The sequence below is a fragment of the Saimiri boliviensis genome, chromosome X, assembly GCF_048565385.1.
Source record: "Saimiri boliviensis isolate mSaiBol1 chromosome X, mSaiBol1.pri, whole genome shotgun sequence".
NCBI classification, from domain to species: Eukaryota; Metazoa; Chordata; class Mammalia; order Primates; family Cebidae; genus Saimiri; species Saimiri boliviensis.
In genome coordinates, this window is record NC_133470.1 from 24,897,788 (window position 1) to 24,915,032 (window position 17,245).

Sequence of the window (17,245 nt, forward strand, 5' to 3'; positions counted from 1 at the left end):
CATGCCCAGATATTTGTTTTTATTTTTAGACACAAGGTTTCACTATGGTGGCCAGGGCTGGTCTTGAACTCCTGACCTTGTGATCCACCTGTCTCGGTCTCCCAAAGTGCTGGGATTACAGGTGTGGGCCACCGCAGCCGGCCAGAAACTCTTTAATTGGAGCTTTTTCCAACTCTAAAACAAAACCCCATTTCCCCCTTATACTCGGTTCCTCAGGAGCAGAGAAGTTTGCAATGATGATCTCAACTCCATATCATCTGGTGACCCCAATTTTGTAGGACTAAGACATTTCCCAAGAGTTCTGCCCCATCAGCCAGTGAGGACGAGGGTTCTTCAGTACGGCTAAGCTCAAGGACACCTAGGCTTGCTTGTAGGTCTGACAAAGCACGGAGCGTTGAACAGATGGCCTGGGACTCCCAGGCCTGGCAGAGTGTTTTCATTGAGGCCCGCCTAGCCTATGCCATTTCATCCAAGTACCCTGACCCAGAGCTCATCTTCCCTGGCATTCTCTGTTATCCACCAGCTCTTCTGTACACCTCGGCTTCTACTTCCATGAACTTGTTGTAAACATCAAAAGGTCCAACGTCCTGGAATGCAGCAGGAGAGTGGGGGTCAGGGCAGCCTCCGAAACCACACCTTCTACCAGTATTGAAAGAAGAGAAAGTGGGGAAATTCTCCAAAGATCATGAGATGCATCCCAGGCAGTGTTCTCATGTGAGAGGGTAGGAAGGCCAAAAACAAGCTGCTGTAAACCCCTGCCGCTGTCTGGCGCTTCTGAGGACTTGACAAGCGTAGTCGCACAATGCTAGTAGGGCTGGGACTCTTCAACGTTTTCTTCTAGGGCCAAGTAGACTCTGTGTAACTTATTTTGTAAGAAATGGGTGTGGTGACAAGAGGGGACACCTTCCGCCCCTGCAGCAGAGTGGTAAGACTCCAGCCTGGGCCCTGTGCAGCAGACCAGCCCAGAGGCTGTGAGCCACGGAAACTCACCGCACCTGGTGGCCATAGGCTGAAATGTACACTGTGCTCCAGGCAGCCAGCGTCCTATCAACCTGACATTTACCAAACATCTCAACAGCAGACCAGAACTAGAAAACACAGCTTCTGGTAGTAAACACTTACCGTCTGAGACCCAAATAAGGCCCCCCATGTCCTTCAAAACCCAGACTCTACAGGCTGAATGTCCAGCTTCTTCCTCCAAGACGGAACTGCTCTCAGCCCACGAATTCTCTACAAAATCGAAGAGGAAACCCACAGAATCCAAAACCTCATTACATAGCTGGGCTCAGGAAGAAAGCCACCAACTGAAGGCAACTCAGGAGGAAGAAGCCAAGGCTGGCAGAGTCCCTGGGCCTGTTTCTAAGAAGTCACCTTCCCAACAAGAGCAGAGGTGCCCTTCACCATAACCCCCAGTCCTTTAACTTCTGACTGGGCCAGTGATTCTCCTCCCCAGTCTGCGGCCCACCTGGAAACTGGCTGTGCTACTTTAGGGAGATAGGAAGGACAGGATGGCAAGAGGACACTAGCGAGTGGCTGGGCCAGGCGGCCCCATTTCCTGAAACCAAGATGGCTGCTGCTGCTGCCCAAGCCCTCAAAGGCGGACAGGCCTCACACGCAGCACCAGCACACACACACACACACACAAGTAACAAGACCAGGGGAGGGGACCCTGAGTGTCCACTCCACAGGGAGGTTGCTATGTACAGGGACAGGAGGGAGAATCTGGCCAGAGACACCCCCACTGCAGCTCATTCAACCAGGAGATCAAACTGCTCAGCAGCTTCAAACTCGACATTCGTGGCTGCAGCCCACTCATCCAGCTCCGTTTTCAGAATCTCTGGCATCTTCTTCTTTGGTTTCTGTGTCTTGGGTGGTGGAGAGATTCCAGGCGGAGTCGTGTCTGGGGCCCAGGGCTTTGCACCGACCCTGGGGACCTCGGTGAATTTTGAGCACACCACTGGTGAGACTCCGGACAAATCTTCTGCCCCCAGCTGCCCATCGAAGCCAAAGCAGGACCAGCGGCCTGGGGTAGAGTTGGAGGCAGAGCCCAGGGTCTCCAGCCGGCTGTAGGAACGCCTGACTTTCTTAAACATTTCCAAGTCTCTGGCGTCCAGCTTTCTCTCCTTGGAGCTGAACTCAGCCTCAGGGTTGAGCACGGGAGAAGTGTTGGGAGTGGCAGGGACGCTGTATATCTTGGAAAGGTCCTCCTTAGTCAGCTCCCTGCAAGGGGGCTTGTTTTCCTTCTCCAAGAAAAAGGCAATCCTAGGGCTCCTGCGAGGCGAGTGAACAGCTGGGACGTCTACAGCATGGGCCACCATCTTCTTCAAGACGATGGGCTTTCTGATTGCAGCCGCACTGGGTGTCTTCGGCCAGATTTCAGGGGGGGTGCTTCGGAGAACAGAGCCTGATTTCCGTTGGGACTTCCGCACAGACTTAGTAGGAGATGGGGCCCTTGGCCCGGAGCGCTGAACGGCCCCTCCGGACCGCGTTCGCCTCCCAGACATAACTGGGCTCCGTATAGATCTCCTCCAGCACCGCCGCCCCAGGCACACACCAACTGGGAGGGCCACTCGCTGCAAGAAACTTTCGAATTGCTCCTTCAAAATTTTACCTTAATGTATCTCCCTTTTGTGTTATGTCAGAACCTACTTAGGATGAATTACTTCTATTATTTTAATGATTTTTTTCGTCTCTCTTCTTTCATCTCAGTTTTATTTCCAATTCATCTTATGTACAACATTTAGTTCTTTCTTGGGACAGCTGTATGCAGTTGATAATGCATGTTTATATGTTCCTGTCACTTGAGCTTAAAGACATTTTTCTATATATCCCTTGTCACTTGCTGATTGATATGGCTGACAGATGACATTTTTTAGAAGAAGCATCATCAACTGCTCAAAATATGCTGACATCTCCAGCAGTAAATAATTCAAGACAGTCATGGTTTAGAAAGCACAGTTCCTGCATTTATAAGAAAAAGAAAATCATAAACTTCTAAGAATATGAGAAAGTAGACCTTTATTCAGAGTGCTCTAGAAAATCATCCCAGTACTTTCAGTAAAAATTTGCAAAGAATATTACTTTTTCCTTCATTTAAAAGATATTTTCTGTGTGCATTTCAATCACTGTCCAAGGCACTCAGGGAAGTCACGGTGAATAAGAAATACAAGAAACTTGTTTTTGTAAAATTTACATTCTTTGTGGGAAAAATAAATATAAACAAGCAAACAAATATGTAAAAAAGATAATTTTGATAATGATAAATGAGAAGAAATAGAAATGTGCTAATAAGTGACAAGCTGTGCAGACATAGTGGTATGCATGTATGTCTGAGGGACAGGGATGTGTAACAGATGCTATTGATGTTCTTCCCTGTGTCTCCTTGGCCTACCTCTGAGATCACCTGCAGCTATGGTAGACTATAGTTCTGAAATTATCAAGTACTGCATATTTTGCCTCATTTTCTGGAGTTTTCTCTGGAATCAAAGGAACATGTTTGACCAGGCACAACTCAGAAGTACTGGAATAGAGTTGACCTCAACCCTTAACCAATGAGGGATGAGAGTTAGTATATGGATATCACAGCCTCCTGCTCTGTTTTAGGTGTGGTCCACAGTTTCTTAGTTTCCCTGAAAGAGTTTGTCCTAATTGTTCAAAGCAGCAGCCTGCCAATTAAAACACATTTTTAGACTTTTTTCACTTCCCTGTCTCATTTTCCCTTCTCTTTCATTTTTGTTTCTTGGTATCAACTCCTAAATAAATTACTTACACTCAAATCCTTGTCTCAAGAATTACTTTTGAGGAAAACTAAAAGTAAGATAGTAGGAAGGGGATATAGAATATTTTAATTGGATGATTAAGAACAATCACACTAAGATAGTTATATTAGAAATGAGATCTAAATGACAAGAAGTTACCACGCATGAGAACATGTGGGGAAGATAGTTCCTGGTGGAATCAAGAACAACTGCAAAAGCCCCAAGGTGAGAATGAAGAGCACAAAAACAGAGTGGCTAGAGTAGAGTAAGCGGTGAGTGGTAGGCAAGGAGGTCAAAGGGGCAAATAAAATATTAGTGTTACAGAAATTTGTATATAAAGGAGTTCAGGCTTATAGTCAGCCTTTGTAAGACTGTAAACCAGGGACTAATATAATTTGATATCTAAGTAACTCTGGCTATTTGGAGGAGGAATAGATTTCAGGAAGACAAGAGTTACGAACTTTAACAGGAAGGAAGCAAGAAGACTAGTTATGAAACTACTGTACTGGGCTAGGTGAGAAAATATATATATAAGTTTTTCTTAGCGAAGAGCAGTGGAGATGGAAAGAAGGTTTATTCTGAAGATACATTTTTAAAGACATGAAACCAGATGTGACCCTTAGGAGTAAAAAATAGCCTAGGGAAAAACTTGAGGAAGAGTTAAAGGAGCTATAAAGCAAACTGTGACAGAAGTGAGCTGAGTAGGTGGAAGTCAGCAGAGTAGATGGAAGACAAGAACTAAGATTTAATGGGCACCAAAAATAATACTTATCAAGAAATACCAGGAAGTAGGAAGTGGTCAACTGTGTGGACTGTTGCTGGAGTACAACTAAGAGGAAGATAGAAATCCAGCCATTCTATTTGTCACCTTTCAGATCATTGATAAGAGCAGCATGAATTAGTGGCATGGAAAAATGGATTGTTATATGTGGAAGAGAAAAAAGAATTTGAGGATGTTGAAATAGAGAATAAAGACACAACTTTTAAAAATCTTTGTTCTTAAGAAGAACAGGGGTATAAAGCAATAGCTTAATTGGGGTATGTGGGATCAGTGCTACCATGCCAGAGAACATGGTATGTGTTCACAACAGTGTTTCCTTTTCCTGAGCATAGAAAGAGTACATTTATCAGCCTTCCTTGCAGTTAAGTTTCTATTATAGGGTTACATATGGACCCCATATAGCGTGTTGTTAGAAATATTGTAACATTACATATGCAACCCCCAATAGCGTGTTGTTAGAAATTATGCATGCCATTTCCAACAAGGAGCTTTAAAAGTATTCTATGGAAGGGGTATAACTCAGTGGCAGAGCATTTGACTGCAATAGTATTCTATGCAATCCTCCACTTATTTTTTCCCTCCAATGGCAAATTCGAAAGTCATGTGTTCCAGATGGTAAAATCACAAAGTGGAAGCCACCTGGGTTGCTGAGTCCATTTTGAAGAAAGCCACCAAGAAGATCCAAGCTACCTATGTTGGACTGTGATATGAGGAAGAAACAAACTTTTGCTGTGTTTAGCCACTGAGTTATCTAGGCTCATTTATTACTTCATCAGAGCTAAGCCTATCCTGACTAATACCCCAGCAGTTGTTTACAAGATTGTTGATAAAATACTATTTTGCATGTTTTAGAAAATGTGTAGTAGGGAGACAGATTTGATATTGCAGAAGAAATAGTATGTAATTACAAGAATATCATACTTAAGAAGATGAAGTTTGAGATCAAGAGTAGCAATTTCTTAGGCTGGCCTTAGAAGTGGGGGCATTGCAAAGAAAGAAATGCAGAGAATGTGAATACAAAAGAAGTCACAATGACATATTTGGTCAATGGAAGCTGAGGAAGTTTCTCATTTAGAATTTCTATTTGATCACAGAAGAATAAGATAAGAATACAGCTGAGAGATAGGATAGATGTAAAAATATTGGCTCTTTGAGGAAAGAAGGCAAATTATGAAAAAATGAAGAGGGGGCAATCAATTAAATTAAAGTAAAAGAAGATCATCTGGCAATGTTGAGTGTATCTGAGGTGTGTGATCATGAATGTAAAGTATGTCCAAGTAGAATATTTGTGTGCATTTTTATGCTGATTGCAATTTCCTGGATGAAGGCATAAAGTATTTGGATAGATTCATTTAGGCAGGCATGCATAATAGAGAAAGAGTGGAGCAAGAATATTGCAAATAATGGCGAAGAAGTGATTTTAATGATGGATCAAGGATCCTTAGCTGGATAAGAAAGAAATATAGACAACCACAAACAATGGATAATCTATCATGTGTATGTGAGAGGCCTCCATAAAGAAAAATAGTTACTGAATTAAGAGTACTGATATACGTGACCTGAAAGGATAAGAAATGGTGGTCAGAATGTCTTATGCTTCAAATCGAGATTTTTAAATAGTTCACTTATTGATGATTAAGAAGTCAAATGTATTGTACAGCAAAGGAAAAAATAGGATTTTATGGTAGCTCTTGGGGGAAATCATCCTAATTCTGACACAAAAAAACTGCTATTTCTGAGCAATAGTTGTTATTGTTTTATGGGTACTGGGAATCATATGAGTTACGGGAAAGAGTTATACACATGGAAAGAACATGAAAGATATTTCTGTTAAATGTGGCACAGAGGATAATAATTCTTAGAAAGAGACCAAGAAATAAATAGTTGCTTATCTTAAAAAGTATGGATCTGTGAAAAAAGAAATTCAAAAGAAAAAAGACTAAAAGTGTAAAGGCAAAAGGAAGAGCAGGCAATTTAGGAAGGGGAAGAAGGCACCATGTGGTGGCCTCTTCACTGCACTAGATCAGCAGTACTTGGAGTAGATAAATATCAGGCCCAGGATAGGGGCTCCAATAGGAAAAAGAATTTATCTGCAGGTGCCGTGAGGATGATACATCTCAAATAATATGTATCTTACCTGATTACAAAGACAGCAGTAGGAAGGAGCCAAGCAAGTCACACTACACTTTGCCTTCTTCACCAAACACAGAGAAGAGGGAGCTATGTAAATGTTCCCTGATTAGATGTCCTATAGACCTCACTGCCCCTTTTTTCCTCGTAGCTGATGGATAACTACTTACCAAGCAGCTCTAGAGCTTAGTAAATGATAAGAGCCTTGTAATGGTGGTAGACAGCAGAAAAATGAAAGTAGCCCTTGTTTACTACCTTGGGAAAACAAATACCAGACCTGTTCATAATTACCATTGTTCAAATAAACAGAATCTGAAGACATATGGAGTTTACACAGTAAGTTCTATATGATAAAAACATAAGAAAAGCAAAGAAAACAAACACTTGAGAAATGCAAACATAGAGTAACCAATTGGTATGTCATTTCAACTAAATTCAAGAAGATGTGGATTTCTGAAGCAAGATTAGGCAATGAGATAGTGAGATAACAGAGTTATCCAGAAAGGAGACTGGGTAACATGAAGAAGCAAAAATTGGGAGGCTCTAGTTCATAAGAAAAGTAAAGATAATATAATTCTGATTATAAAAAGTAAATTGCGTAAGAAAAGGGCAAGGGCAAAAATTATAATTCCAAGATTATGGAAACAATAATATGGAGGACAAATCTGAAATTCTCTTCAAAAATGAATAGGGAAAAGACAAGATGATATAAATTGTATTAATCACCTGGGGCAGCTATATTGAAATGCCATAAATAAGGTGGCTTATAATTAACGGAAATGCATTTCTCACAGCTCTGGAGGCTGGAAGTCTGATATCAGGGTGCCAGCAGGGTCAGGTTCTGGTGAAGGCCCTCTTTCAGGTAGATTGTTGTCGGTTTGTTGTATCCTCACATGGTGGAAAGCAGAGAGGGGAAGCAGGCTCACTCTCTCCTGACTTATAAGGCCACTAATTTCATTCTTGAGGGCTTATCCTTATGATCTCACCTAATCTTAATTACCCCCCAAATGCTCCACCTCCTAATATTATAACATTGGGGGCTAGAAGTTCAATATACAGCTTTTGGAGAGACACAAATATTCAGTCCATAACGTTAAAAGAAGAGAAAATGACAAATGTGAAATTAAAAAAAAAGGAAAATAAAATATACAGAAAATTTGTGATCATATAAAGTAACCAGAAAAATTAAAACGAATGCTGCAAAAATATGATAATAAGCCCAATTCTAAATGTGAATATAGACACAAAACTTTGGTCTAAAGCCAGGGTTCTTGATTTCCAAAGTTGTTGAAAAAGGAACTATCTCCAGATATGGGCTTGAAATATATAATTTTCAATAACATAATAAAAAAATCTATAACCATCCAAGCAGAAAGAGAGAATTTAAAAAATGATTCCTCTAAAGGACGAAAGCCTTACTGCTATCAGTCTTCTCCTGTTTTACATTAAAAGCCAGAAATTAAAGAAACGGTAAGTACAGTTTTAGAATGGAAAAGAATTCTATCCCTAGAAGAGGTTTCAGGTTTTTTTGTTTGTTTGTTTTTTTGTTTTTTATTATTATACTTTAAGTTCTGGGGCACACATGCAGATCTTGCAGGATTCTTACATAGGTATACACATGCCATGGTGGTTTGCGTTTACATCTGAACTGTCATGTGAGCAAGGATTAGAAAATAGATCACTCAACTTTGAAGGAGCATTCAGAAATGAATTTAAAAAACTCAAGAACTAGGGAGACTGATGGGAATAATTAAAACCATTTAACAAAAATTTAATTTTAAATAATTGTTAAAAATGTAGCCAGAAAGAGAAACAAAAAGCGTCTATAAGTTTTAAATTAATAAGAAAAATGAAATCAAAATAATGTTTAAAATGAAGACACCAATTTATACAAACAAACCCTAGAGAAAAGGCACCAATTTATTTTTATATATAGGGATGGACAGTTCCAGAAGGTCTAGTTTAATTTCTAACATTGTCAAATAAAGAAGTGTGAACTCAGTAATTCTTAAAGTATACATATATATATATATATATATATATATATATATAATTACCAGTAGATTTTTCTTAATTGAGGATATACATTAAAATGCACAAATCTTAATTTCTGTGGATTTTTACATTTGTTCACATATGTGACCACTATCCAGATCAAGTTATGAAACAACTTCAACGCCCCAGAAGAACTCTCTTGTGCCCCTACACAGCCAGTAGCCTCCCCTTACAAGGGTACACACTATTCTGATCTCTACTACCACAGATTAATTTTGCCTTTTTGGACTTCATGTAAATGGAATCATATGGTGTGTACTCCTTTTTGTCTGACTCCTTTCTCTAAGCATCATGTCTGTGGAACTAAGCCACATTGTTGCATGTAATGATAGCTTTGCTATTTTCTTTATTGTGTAATATTCCATTGAATAAATATATCATGATTTACCCATTCATTTTTTGATGCACATTTGAATTGTTTCTAGCTTTTGGCTATTATGAATAAAACTTCTGTAATCATTCCTGTACATTCCTTGCACATTCTTAAACACTTTTTTCTGTTGGGTGCATGTCCAGGTGTAAAATTAGTTGCTGAAGTTGATGTATTGCTTAAGTTATTACTGTTAGGTTATTTTCTCTAAAACAGCTGTACAAATTTAAATGATAACAAGCAATGTAAGCTTTCTAGTATCTCCATATCCCTAATACTTGATAATGTCAAACATGTTAGTCATCCAAATGTACAAGTTTTAAAAAGATTTTTTGCCTTCTAAATGACAGCGTAAAAGAAAAACATGTAAAGAAACTTTGTCCAGTTAGAAAAAGGTGTGACAAAACCACAATAGATCAGAAAATAGCATTTATTATAATTATTATTATACCTTGTTAAATTCCATGTTACATCAGACAACTCTACTTCTGTTCTGGAGTTTCTCTACAGAATATGTATTGATGGCTGATCTGTCTTTATAGCTAACTACCAATTTTGCATGAACTTATTGGCTGGGTTTATAAGAAACACACTCTTAATTATCACACTAGTGAAATAAATAAACAAAATAAACAAGCAAAAAAAAAAAAAACCCCTATTAAACAGAGAGATTCTCTGAAAGTGGATTTCAGAGCATAACATCAATACACAAGTGCAAGAGTGGTTAGGGAAGCTAAGTTCTGCCACTGCAGAAACACAGCCAAAGTAGAACAGCTGCTGCAATGAAACCATGCAGTATCCATTGGGATTTCTGAAGCTCTTCATCCTGATTGTTCTTTCTGCTCAGTGTCATCAATTGTAGCAATTGATTAATGTGATAGAAGATCACTCACTTTCTCCTCAGTCAGGAAATTGTTATTATACTCTCAAGTCCTCTAACATTTTCATAGGTATAGCTAATATAATTTAACAATGCAATAGAAAAACAGAGTTAGCATCATCCTGGGGTTGTGAATAGGTAACTATAAATCCAAATTTACTTGAGACCAGTACTTTCCAGGTTCCCCTCTATTATTATGAGTACTTGAAAATGTATATCCAGTATTGTAAATGGTATTTCTGTATCTCATTTTCATTTCGAAGTTAAATAATATTGAACTTAAAGAGATTTTTTTAACATAGTAAAGAACATAGTAGTCATTCTAATTTATAGAATTTAGATAACATTTTATACATCCCTATTTCTTACCAAAAACACAATATTTGTTTTTGCTTCACGTAACACTGAAAACATTTTAAAGTATTTCTGCTTCATATTCAGATTTAAAAAAAAAAAAACAGGTCATGTACCCAATGATATAGCCATGAGTTAAGCATATTTTTGCAATGCTGGAAAATGTTCAGAAAGATTTCATCTGCTTAGTTACTCCCCATAATACACTTAATACCAGTGATTACATGCTTGTTGCCTTTTTCTATAAAAAGAAACTTCTGAAACAGGAAAACCTTTACCCTTGCATGAATATGTAAGTCATGTTCAATGCCAAAAACATCATTACCTTGGATAATGCCATGAACTCTGCTTCCTATTGTGGCATCTTATAAATATCTCAGCTAATTTTTAATGTATTCTCTCTGTATCTACAATGTATTACCTTTATTTAATCTTCAGCAGTAATATCTAATACACCCAGTGAAACTGAATATGATTTTTTTCTGTCACTGACAGTAACAGATAGTTCTTGATAATTATGATCCATGTGTAGCTCTTTCTTTCATTAAGGCGAAGAGCATACAATGCCAAATCAACTGCTGGAGCAGTTTTGTGCCATCAATCTCAAACCACTTGCCAACGTCATGAAAGCACATATCTCCACAGAGTAATATATCTGTGTCATCTCATTGTCATATATCCTGAATTGTTTAGAAAAGCAAACGAGAAAGGAGAAAAACAAGTATGAGTAGTTTTCTGCTCTGTATGAAACGCAAGATAAATGGAATTTTGCTGAGTCTGTGTTTTCCTGTGTGTGTGTATTAGTGTGTGTATGCACATATTATGGGAGGGAGGGGACGTATGATTGCTAGTGTATACATTTAATGTGTGTATTATATGCTGTGATACTCCATCTGTAATTTAACCACCAAAACCATACAGATGAAAAAGGATAGAAAGGGAATTTCTTGGTCGTCTTCCTTTAGTCAGTGTTAAAGGCAAGAGCCACTTTTCCTCAAAATAATTAATGGCTCACTGCTTCATTGTTTAAGATGATAATCTCTTATAGAGTCAAGTTGATGTAATATCGACATCATTGTTATAGCTATGATCCTGAGGTTTTATGATCATCACAACCCATTTTCCTGAATTAAACTCTCCCAGAAGGACTATTTGGGGTTCCAACCATCTGTTTTGGTGGACATACCAAATAACCACATGGAATGGATAAAAAAGATCTAAAAACAATCTCTATATTATTTAAATATAAGAGATTAATACCATGAAAAATAGTTACAAGATTATTTAAAGAATTACTGAAGACACAAATGTAACAAACCATATTTCGTTCTTCCACCTGTTATCAGATTTGCTATAATATGGTTATTTCACATAAAAATAAGACTACATTTATTAATGCTAGTAAAATAGAAGGAATACAGAAGCAAGAAAAATCATCTGTACTCCACCTCTTGCTGAGTCTTTTGACAAAATCACTTAAATTGTTATGCCTCAGTTCCCTCACTTAATTTGTATACAGATTGAGGATCAAATAGCATAAAATCTTTGAAATCATTTTGCAAAATTGTAATCAATGATATATCTGTAACATAATTGTTAGTTGCTTCTTTTTAAATCTTACCAGACATTCAAAACAAATGAAGAATCCCAAGTGGGCAAGACTATTTGGAAACATGTCATCGCAAAATTATATAATATCCCTTGAAATATGTATTAAACAGGATTGCATTACACACAATCTCCAATCTCAGTGGCTTAGCACTGCATGCAAATTTTCTTGTCGTTCTGGGCAACTCTTCAGGTCAGTAATACTTCATGTGGCGATATAGTAGTCCAAGCTTATGAAAGCTCTGTTACCTTCTCGCTGTACCATCTGGAACATGCAGTCTCCTTGGTTAACAGGGAAAGAAAAGCACTAGAGTCTTACTCTGAAAGTTAAATCTTTCAGACTAGAAGTGATTCAAGACACAAAGATTTTAATTCACTGTAGCCTAACATAACTGTAGACAAGTAAGAATGCATAGACCTCTTGTGTTCCTTGAAAGAGAATTGGTTATGGGAGAGCACTGGAAGTCTCTATTATAAGCTTCATTAGTTATGGTAAGTTTTCAATAGCCCCTAAGTTCAATCTCTTATTAGATGATTTATTATTGTAACTGTTTCTACCTTTCTCTTATGTACAGATGAATCAATAGGATGAGATTAAACCACCTGTAAATAAAAATATACTTGGGAAATAAAGATTATATATTATACTATAAATGTAATTTAGGGTTTGAATTATATATTTTTTTCTGTACCAACTTACTCTATTATCTTAAACTGGGCATAGGAATACCAGGTAACTCAGGTAATTTTAGGGCCACAAGTAACAACATAAAACTTTTCCCTGTTTCCCAAAGTTCAGAAACCACATCCACATGTATAGTCATACATATATGCACACAGTTGCATAGACAAACAGGCTGGCTTATTTATTAATTTATATTTCTAATAGTACCCAGACTGGTGTGAAAACATGTCCATTTAAATGGAATAATTTTAAACATCTTAGAAGATTCTAAGTCATCATTACAGAGAGTATTGTTGGAGAAATGGCAATGTTATAAGTTCAAATAACTTTTGAAAATTTCTTTCCCAGTGTAGACAGGCAGAGCACCAGAGGGATATCAAGCTATCATACTCTACATGAAGAAGATTATGAGCATTTCTAAATAACATAGATGTATAGTTATGTGTTTGCTCAACAGAATCTATGAGTAAGAACTGGTAGGACATGCTCCGCATTATCAAAATTATATGAATAGATCATATTTTATATGGCTTATTTTTGATGTAATGACTTGTAAAGGCAGAGTGTGATTGCTGTAGATCTCTGATGTTTGCAATCAAAATCTTTTTCTGTTAATGTTTGTAACATAGCTAGCCTAAAGTTAGAACCTGAGCAATGCCATTTTATACAAGACAAAGCTGTTTTCCCAAATTAAGTTGTAACGGCTGCCCCACTCTCTCACAATAACTGCTGGCCTTGGATTCTGTAAATAAAACTGCTAGTTTGCTCTGCAAAATAACTGCTATGTAAAGCCGCTTACTTTTGCTTATCAGTAACTGCTTTCTGTGGCCCTAATGTGACAGGCAAGCAGTCTTAACCCAAGCCATCTTGGCTCCTGCGACTTTAATAAGTAACTAAGGTCTGTGAATTCCACCCTACCCAGATAATGTGTAAACTAATGTTTATCTTGACTTCTGTGAACCACTTAAGTAACAATCGGAATGACAAAAGTCCCCTGGCCCTTGGAATGTCCGGAGCCCTGGTCTCCGCCCAGGAGGTGATTTACAGAATCCACTAGCCCTCGGAATGTCTGAAGCCCCATCCCCGCTCCTCACCCCGACTCCCAAGGTGGCTTTTCGGGTATAAAAAGAATTGGCACCCTCCTTTCAACACCACGGGTTGGAGAGACGCAAGTCCTCCGTGGCCACCGGCAATAAAGATCCTGCAATTTGGCGTACTTTGGTCTTGGTGTTGACTTTCTATGCTTGGTCCAGTACAACATGTTGGCCTTAAAACCATATAATTTTAAAGAGGAAATCTGAAGGAAGTCTTTCTTAGAGGCCCAGGTAGAATTAAAACCCTTCTTTTTTGTTTCTGCTCTCCAGCAAGTATTTTACAGAGTGTTTCTGATACTTCCCTGATCTTACTTTCTAAATAATTGACTTTTCCTGATAGGCTGTTATTTCCCTAAAGGCAAAAGCTCTATTTTATTTGCATCCTTACCTTTAAGTTTCAAATAATCCCCAAAACATTATGGATGCTCCATAAATATTTGTTGAATGGCTGAATGTGCTGAGAAACTAAAGACAAGTGACAGACAATAAGGAAGACATTAATTTAGGCTAACACTTTTGATACCAGATTTAACTTGGGTCCTACTCAATAGTAATAGTTTCATGATTGAAGAAAGCTGAATTATGAAGGAGTAACCATCTCATATACAATTATATGATATAAAAATAAGAGCAGAGGCTCTGAAATAAGACTACCTGGGTTCAAATCTGGTTTCCACTAGTTAGTTCATTCTCCTGTGATACTAGGTAGCTACTTACATTTTCTGTGCTCCAATTATCTTATCTTTCAAATGATGATAATGATGTCCATCTCACAGGTTTGTGGAGAATATAAACAGAGACAATATATGGAGAGTACTTAGAAAAGTGCATGGCAAATTGACACAGTCGATTAAGCTTACAATAAACCTTATCTGTTTGTGTTATTTTCCAAGGTGACTCTCTGACACATACCCAGAGCAATCTTTGTCTAAAAAGCTTGGAAATTTTCCAGGGATATGACCCAGTGGGAACTATGCTACTACTAGAAGACATGGTCTTTTCTGTTGGAGAGATAGGATTAGGAAGAGATCACAGGCCGGACGAGGTGGCTCAAGCCTGTAATCCCAGCACTTTGGGAGGCCGAGGCGGGTGGATCACGAAGTCAAGAGATCGAGACCATCCTGGTCAACATGGTAAAACCCCGTCTCTACTAAAAATACAAAAAATTAGCTGGGCATGGTGGCGCGTGCCTGTAATCCCAGCTACTCAGGAGGCTGAGGCAGGAGAATTGCCTGAACCCAGGAGACGGAGGTTGCGGTGAGCCGAGATCGCGCCATTGCACTCCAGCCTGGGTAACAAGAGCGAAACTCTGTCTCAAAAAAAAAAAAAAAAGAGGAAGAGATCACAAATGAATTACAACTATCCACATTACAATTTGAAAGGGTCACATTGTTGAGGGAACTGTTTTTCCTTTAGCAGAGTAGGCCATCTGTTTCACATTTGTTGTCCTCCCCCTTACAAGAAAGTCCCTGAACTTTGAAAGAAGGAAAAAGTTGGGGACTACACAATCTAGTGATCAATAATACAGTATCTCTACCAAAATTTGACATAATTGTTAAGTGAAAATCTCCTGAGATTTAAGAAACCAATATGGAACTTGAAGAAAAGAATATTCTCAAAAGTCCAGAAAGATAAGTAATTACAAACTTATCTCCTCAATGAGTTATAAGTTACCAGAGGCAGCCTGTTTCATTTTCCTTTGTTCTATGTCTAATAGTACATACCTTTTACTATAGTATGTAGTACTACATGTCTATTTACTATTAGACATATTCAATCTGAAATATTGGGATATTTGATCTAAAAAGGCCAGAAAAATTATCCTCCTCCTCATCATTGCCTGAGGACAATTGAAAACCACTTAGCCATATTTGCTGAACTGTGCTGGGAAGTTCAAATTAATTGGATCTGCTGAATAGAGCCCAACTGAAAATCAAATCATCAATTTCATGTGAATGATAATAAATCTCCAATTTTCATTGCACTAAGTAAATATGGACTTATTTACATATATAAGTATCTAACATGAAATTTAACAACAAAAAATTTTCTTTCTCTACAGAAGTTCATGTCAACAAAATCACAACTAGATTTCAGGCTGAAAGACCATTTTAGTTTATGAAGAAGTAATACAGAAATTGGCTTACTGTTTTGGCTTCCTGAAATACTTCTGCATTATGAGAAAAGCTGCTTATGCAATTGCATAAAGTTTTTCAGAAATTGTCAAGACAGACCCAAAGGAAATAACTTCTTCTGTAATATACCCTACTTCTAACCTACAGATTTCATATTAATAAGAAGGAGTATTCATTGGTAATTACTAGATATATTTATTAACTTGTTTGAGAGAGTGAATAAAAAAATGTTTAGTTCACCTTTTCTATGAGGCTAATTTTCAAGGTAGAATATGAGAATGTACCTATTCTAAGAAAAGTAATTATTTTCTTATTGATCTACTTACAGCTAAGCTATGAAAACTAATAGAAATTTTAGCTATAAAAGTTGTGTTTTATCAGATAGGAAATTTTGAAGCTCAGTAGAGCTCTCTGTATCAGCACTTCTACCTATATGGAGTGCTCAAACTGGGGCAGAAGTTAAGGCAAAGAAATAGTAGAATGGCATGCAGTAGTGACGAATATTTGCCAAGCATTCATTCATGCATTTTGCATGTGCCAGCTTATTTAACTATTCCCAAAACCCTTAGAGGTGTGTAATTTTATATCTAAGATAGAGTTAGGAAACTTCATAAGGTACAGAATGCCCAGCTAAATTTTATTATCAGATAAACTTCGAATAATTTTTAGTATTACTATACCCCACATATTCTATAGGACATACTTATTCTAAAAAAAAAAAAAAAAAAAATCATTGTTTACCTGCAGCTGAAATGTTACTGAGCATCTTATGTTTTATTTGGAAACCGTATGATAAAAGGAAGGTGAATTTTAGGATGACAAAACCGAGACACATAGGGTTTGAATGAAACACTGTAGCACTCTCAGAATTGAATTATAGGTTTATCCATCTCCAAAGCCCCCAATTTTTCTACCCTACTCCACTGTCTTAGGTTATAGAAATTCTCTAGACTTAATTTATTTATACATATGAGTGTGTGTTTTTCAACTATATTTTTCATATTTTTTTTTTCATATGAAAAACATAGGTAAAAAGTCACCACTTGACCTTTTGGGGGGCTCTTTTTATCCGTGGTTACACAAGTTAATTATCCCTCTTTAGATTCCCAGAAGTTTCATGCTAATCACATAATCTCATGAATAGAACTTTTCATGCAACTTGCTTTGTACTGAAAAGTCACTTTTAAAAATTTTACCATTTTTTTCTTCTGCTACTGTACCATATAACAATGTGAAGCCCTGAAGCACAGACTTCCTAGCGTCGTAACCTACCTGGAAAAAATTAATGATAGCATATTCAAAAGCCTTTTAGGTGATCTACTATTCTGAATAAAGTTGGGAGAAATTGAAGAGATTTATAAAACTCGAGAGAAGTTGGAAATAGTCTCTTAATTG

The 17,245-nt window shown here is 37.6% G+C and overlaps 1 protein-coding gene across 1 annotated transcript; it reads right to left on the reverse strand.

The window, feature by feature from the left end:
• Window positions 1-1,748: 1,748 nt before the first annotated feature.
• LOC101034805 (sororin-like) lies at window positions 1,749-2,504 on the reverse strand. Its single transcript, XM_039475464.2, has one exon. It carries the CDS (start codon window positions 2,502-2,504, stop codon window positions 1,749-1,751), a length of 756 nt encoding a protein of 251 aa, XP_039331398.1.
• Between the last annotated feature and the right edge of the window lie 14,741 nt (window positions 2,505-17,245).

What these genes read in the sequence shown, in the direction of transcription:
- LOC101034805 (XM_039475464.2), bottom strand. Translation starts at nt 2,504, where the DNA reads ATGTCTGGGAGGCGAACGCGGTCCGGAGGGGCCGTTCAGCGCTCCGGG.